The sequence below is a fragment of the Hyla sarda genome, chromosome 8, assembly GCF_029499605.1.
Source record: "Hyla sarda isolate aHylSar1 chromosome 8, aHylSar1.hap1, whole genome shotgun sequence".
Lineage (NCBI taxonomy): Eukaryota > Metazoa > Chordata > Amphibia > Anura > Hylidae > Hyla > Hyla sarda.
In genome coordinates, this window is record NC_079196.1 from 65,081,827 (window position 1) to 65,087,826 (window position 6,000).

At 40.8% G+C, this 6,000-nt stretch overlaps 1 protein-coding gene across 1 annotated transcript in view; it reads right to left on the reverse strand.

Annotated features, from left to right (window-relative positions):
- Positions 1-1,232, reverse strand: part of CWC22 (CWC22 spliceosome associated protein homolog) — a 94,587-nt gene extending 93,355 nt beyond the window's left edge. Inside the window, exon 1 of the mRNA XM_056535070.1 lies at positions 994-1,232. Within this exon, the coding sequence (XP_056391045.1) occupies positions 994-1,020 (27 nt within the window). The 5' untranslated portion in view covers positions 1,021-1,232. The remainder of the gene's footprint in view (positions 1-993) is intronic.
- Between the last annotated feature and the right edge of the window lie 4,768 nt (positions 1,233-6,000).

Genomic DNA, 6,000 nt, shown 5'->3' on the forward strand with positions numbered 1-6,000 from the left:
TCTTGTCAGGGTGCCTACAGCCATTGCAAAACATATTGGGAGTTGTAGTTTTCCAACAACTGGAGGCACCCTGGTTGGGAAACACTGGTGTATGTTGTAGTGATTGGTCGGTGTCTGAGTGCTCAGACCCCAAACCAAAAGTAATGACATGTCTCCAGGACAAAAGAAAACTACTGGCACTTTAAGTCATTTTAGCTATATGGAAACAATTGAGATATATATATATATACATATACATACACACACTCTTTTCTATAATAAAAGATATACAGCTAAAAAATAATTTATCAGCTAAAAGATCAAAACTTGCCCAGAGGAAAAGTTGCCCATAGCAACCAGATTGCTTCTTTCATTTTTAACAAGGCCTCTGCAAAATGAAAGAAGCCATCTGATTGGTTGCTATGGGCAATTTAGGAGATTGGTTGCTCAGCAACTTTTCCTCTGGACAGGTTTTGATAAATCTCCCCCCTTGTGTACAAAAGGAACAACAATAAGACAGCTATTAGGATAAAAGCATCTGAAATGATATGTATTGTATACCAACCCACATTGATATTGTGCTGCCTTGGCATGCTGGGAGTTGTAGTTCAGCTAGAGGCAACTTTTAAACATGGGAAAACCCCTTTAACTCAGCTACAGGCCAGCTCAGATGGAACATGTCTATCAGCTGTGGCTCAGCAGCTGTCATAAGACTACAACTCCCAGAATGCCCAGGCAGCTGCTGGCTGTCAGACCAAGCTGGGAGATGTAGTTCCACCAACGCTAGAGATCACTATGTGATATGACCATAAACCAGTATTTTCCAAACACTGTGCCTCCACCTGTTGCAAAACTACAACTCCCAGCATGCCCGGACAGCCTTTGGCTGTCCGGGCATGCTGGGAGTTGTAGTTTTGCAACAGGTGGAGGCACAGTGATAGGAAAACATTGCCATAAAGAATACTAAACAGTATAGCGCGGTTAAAGTGGGCTGTGATAGGACGCAATACTCACTCTGACTTGCGCCACGCTGCTCTTCATGACGGGGTGATGGCCGCTTCACTACAGGACACAACACAGGGCCCGCTCCGTCTCCGTAATCTACCCCCGATAACGGGGGGCTTGTGGGGGGGGTAACGTGGTGTGAGCTCCACCGCTCTATCCGCGATCTTCAAACTAACCAATACCGTCTCCTACCACACTCACACACGACACCAGCGCTCACTTCCGGTTTCCCATCATTACCTCACGTGACGCACTCGGCATGGATGGCTGCCTGCAGAGGACAAACATCGCGAAAAGGCGTTTCAATATTCTAATAGTGTCCTTGGGTTGCTTACTGGCTGCAGAAAAAAATAGTGTTGTTGTTTTTATTTATTTAATTTATTTATTTATTTGTTTAATGTATTAATTATTTTTTTTCCTTTTTGTACTTTCGTATTTTGCACCTCACCTTCTAAAAATCAGAACACGCTTTCAATTTTCCACCTACAGACCCATATGAGGGCTTGTTTTTTTGCGCCACCAACTGTACTTTGTGATGACATCAATCATTTCACCACAAAATCTATAGTGAAAGCAGAAAAAAAAATTATTTGTGGGGCATAATTGGAAAAAAACAAAAACATTTTGTAAATTTTTGGGGCTTCCGATACTACGCAATGCACTTTTCGGTAAAAATGACACCATATCTTTATTCTGTAGGTCCATACGGTTACAAAGATACCTAATTTATATAGGTTTTATTTAATTTTTCTACTTACATTTTTTTTAACTACATGCACCAAAATGTTTGTGTTTAAAATCATCATCTTCTGACCCCTATAACTTTTTAATTTTTCCGTATACAGGGATGTACAGGGCTAATTTTCTACGCTGTGATCTGAAGTTTTTATCGGTATCATTTTTGTTTTGATGGGACTTTTTAATCGCTTTTTTAAAACATTTTTTAGGGTATACAGAGTGACCAAAAATATCCAATTTTTTTATGTGTACCCATTGACCATGCAGTTTCATTAACATTATATTTTTATAGTTCGGACATTTCCACACGCGACGGTACCACATATGTTATGTTTGTTTACATATATTTTCTTTTTAAATGGGAAAAGGGGGGATCCAAACTTTTATTAGAGAAAGGGTTAAATCACATATATTAACTTTTTTTTAAACTCTATTTACACTTTATTTTAGTTCCCATAGGGGACTATTACATGCAATCCTTAGATTGCATACACTGAACAATGCTATGCTATAGCATAGCATTGATCAGTGTTATCTTTGCTCGATTGCCGTTTTAGATGCCACGATCAACTTTGATTGCAGACTCTAAAGGGTTAATACCGGGCATCAGCCTGATCGGCCATGTCTGGTATTTGCCGCAGGTCCTGGTTGCTGATAGCAACTGGGACCCACCTGGTATAAAGTGAGCTCAGCCACTGAGCATGCTACACATAACCGACGCCGGCATGTACGTAAATAGATGTCCATTGTCGTTACGGGGTTAATTATTTATTTAATATTTTGTTTTAGTAAGCCAGTTATTCTAAACACCTATAAACATCTTTTATGTTGGCTTTCAGGATGCAGCCTATTTTATTTTTGCAGTTGAGGGTATATGTTTATTTCCTGGTATCCGTTTTAGTACATAATTGATTACGTACTTTTTGATTGAAAATTACTTTAATCAATTGTCAATCACTTATACAATCAATAATTCATTCACCATATGTAGCATTACAGCACAATATACAGCAGGGGTTTCCAACGCTATACATCATACTACATGCTACACTAACATTCCGGCATACATTAGAAATGTTTCCAAAAAGCAACAGTATATACAGTACCAGGCAACAAAGCATAGGGGACCGTGGTAGGGGAAGGGGGTTGGGAAAACAGGTGATAGGGAAGGGAGATCACAGGCTTGAAGCTTTATTGAGAGACAAAAGACACACAAGGGGAGAGGGGAAGGAAAGGGGTATTAATCCTCTTCCTCCTCAATATTCGGACGGTCCCTGATGGAATACGTCCTCAGCAGGCTGTGGACAAGCCTGTGGCAGTCCTGGACTGACATCCTCTCCAAGTTTATAATACCGGTAAACCACAAAGCATCCTTATAACAATTCATAAGGCACCAAGATTATGTACATGCGAATGAGGGGGCCCTGCTCTGACTTATAGGGTGACCTATAGGACCCCTCCAGAGTCTCCCCCATATAAACCCTGGGAGGAGCTAGCTAGTCAGTCTAGAGTCAGTCTAAGCTGAACTACAGTGAAGACAAGTCCTGAGAGTGTCTGGTGTCCTGAGGAGACCCAAGGCCTACCACACAGCCACGCTTCTACCAATCCAGAGTCCCACAGGTGAAAGTCAAAACCTGGTAAGCTACATATGGGGTGAAGTCTGCAAATTGAATAAATTACCTGCTTTTGGCTTTCTAGCCACCTCTGGGGCTGCAAACAGGCCACAGAGAAGCAGAAGCCCTCAATCTGAAGATAGGTGCAGGTCCCAGAGGTGTAAGCTGACCATATGTCCCATTTTTTTATTTAATTTTTTTTAATTTTTGAGACTGTCTCCAGGTTGGGTGTGGTATTACAACTTATGATCCAACTGCGGACCAATATATGGAGGGTTATTTAAACCAATTCACCAAAAGATCACCGAAGTGATCCACTAATTCCCTATATTTCCCATATATTTGTTAAAAGGTATAATCTTTATTAATTTCAAAACACCAACAAAAAAGGAGTTAAAAATTGCAGTGTATCTCTCCTCCTGTATTATTAGTAATCTGTGCCAGCCAGGCATCACCTATTATCTACCTGTGTGTACCTGCAGTGTACACACGGTTGGTGGGGGAGTCCGCACTGTATATTAAAAAACCTATCCTATGCCCCCCTCGACATGTTTCGCCGCAGGACGCGGCTTTGTCAAGAGGTTTTAGGGCACTGAATGAAAAAGCGCCAAAACAGGGGTTAAATAACCTCCTATTGTGACATCATGGTGGGATGATATTCACTTCTGATTGGTGGGACGCCATCCCATCCAATCATCCTCTATTTAATTTGATGGACATTTCCATGCACCTATTGCTGCTCTCATAGTTCAACCAATCCGCATAGTTGTTTATTGGTTGCCTCGGTAATGCATCACATGATTACTGCGTCATGATCTCAGAGCCGATGTTCACATCCGCCTCCTGCGCTATGACCCCTGCGCGAGCTCTTATACCAGCGCCGATATTCACATCCGCTTCCTGCGCCGTAACCCCTGCGCGAGCTCTTACACCAGCAAGCGCACCTTGCTGTCGGAGCTGCGCAGTTCTATATGCGCGGGGACTTAGTCTCCACAGGCATTTCCAAATAGATATAATAGTCGGTCACTATGTAGTTTCATATGCGCCAGAATTTTTTCTATATAAGGGCTGCATGATGTAATCTGCGCAATTACTTGGTCTTCCGTAGTGCTCCATGTTAATAGGGATAAAATCCAATAAAATGCATTATTGCTCTATATGATATTCTATATTATTCTATGTTGTATATTATTATCATAGAAGTAGTTAATTATTTAGTGATAATTTAAAGGCAGCGTATTGGTCCATCATGGTTTGTCCATCTACAATTCCCTCCCTGATGTCACTTCGGCAGGGTGTTTAATAATTATGTTGATAATTGTACATGATGTTTATACATTATGGCAGCTATTCTAAATGAACGCTGAGAAGGTAAATCCCTCATTGAGTCCATTAGGGCTCAGGCTTTTGAGTCGCTGTATCCATCTTGCTTCTTCACGGAGTAATTTCTTATCTAAATTACCTCTTCTGGGGCCCAATGTCATCTTAATTAGTCCCCAAAATTTAAGGGTTTGTATATCACCTCTATGAAAATTTCTAACATGTCTCGCCAGTGGGGTATCAGTCCCAGTGCGGATAGTGCTGAGATGTTGAGATATCCGTCTTCTCAGTTGCTGTGTGGTTTTGCCCATATATAGCTTACCACATCCGCACTGGGCTATATATATTACTCCAGAAGTCTGGCAGTTGATAAAATCCCTAATAACATATTTCTTATTATCAATTGGGTTAACAAATTCTTTCATCCTAGGCAGGAATCCACAAAAGGTACACTTTCCGCAAGGATGAGACCCTTTTATTGTAGACTTGAGCCATGTTCTTTCTGTTTTTTCAGTATAGAGGCTATGAACCAGATGTTCTCTGATGTTTTTCCCTCTCCTATATGTGATCGAAGGAAAAGGGGGGATGACATCTCTCAGATCATTGTCTGCCTGTAGAATAGGCCAAAATTGACGTAGAATATTCATTACCTGATGATTATTTTCGTCAAAAGTGCCAATGCATCGTACCGTCTTAGTTATTGTTCCCGTTGTCTGTTTACTTTTCAGTAGCTCCTGTCTTGGGGTATCACGAGCCCTAGCGAAGGCTCTATGAAGAACCTTCTTAGGATACCCCCTACTGATAAATCTGTTACGGGAATGCAGGACTTTATATAACAGGTAAGCTATATGTGGGCAAAACCACACAGCAACTGAGAAGACGGATATCTCAACATCTCAGCACTATCCGCACTGGGACTGATACCCCACTGGCGAGACATGTTAGAAATTTTCATAGAGGTGATATACAAACCCTTAAATTTTGGGGACTAATTAAGATGACATTGGGCCCCAGAAGAGGTAATTTAGATAAGAAATTACTCCGTGAAGAAGCAAGATGGATACAGCGACTCAAAAGCCTGAGCCCTAATGGACTCAATGAGGGATTTACCTTCTCAGCGTTCATTTAGAATAGCTGCCATAATGTATAAACATCATGTACAATTATCAACATAATTATAAAACACCCTGCCGAAGTGACATCAGGGAGGGAATTGTAGATGGACAAACCATGATGGACCAATACGCTGCCTTTAAATTATCACTAAATAATTAACTACTTCTATGATAATAATATACAACATAGAATAATATAGAATATCATATAGAGCAATAATGCATTTTAT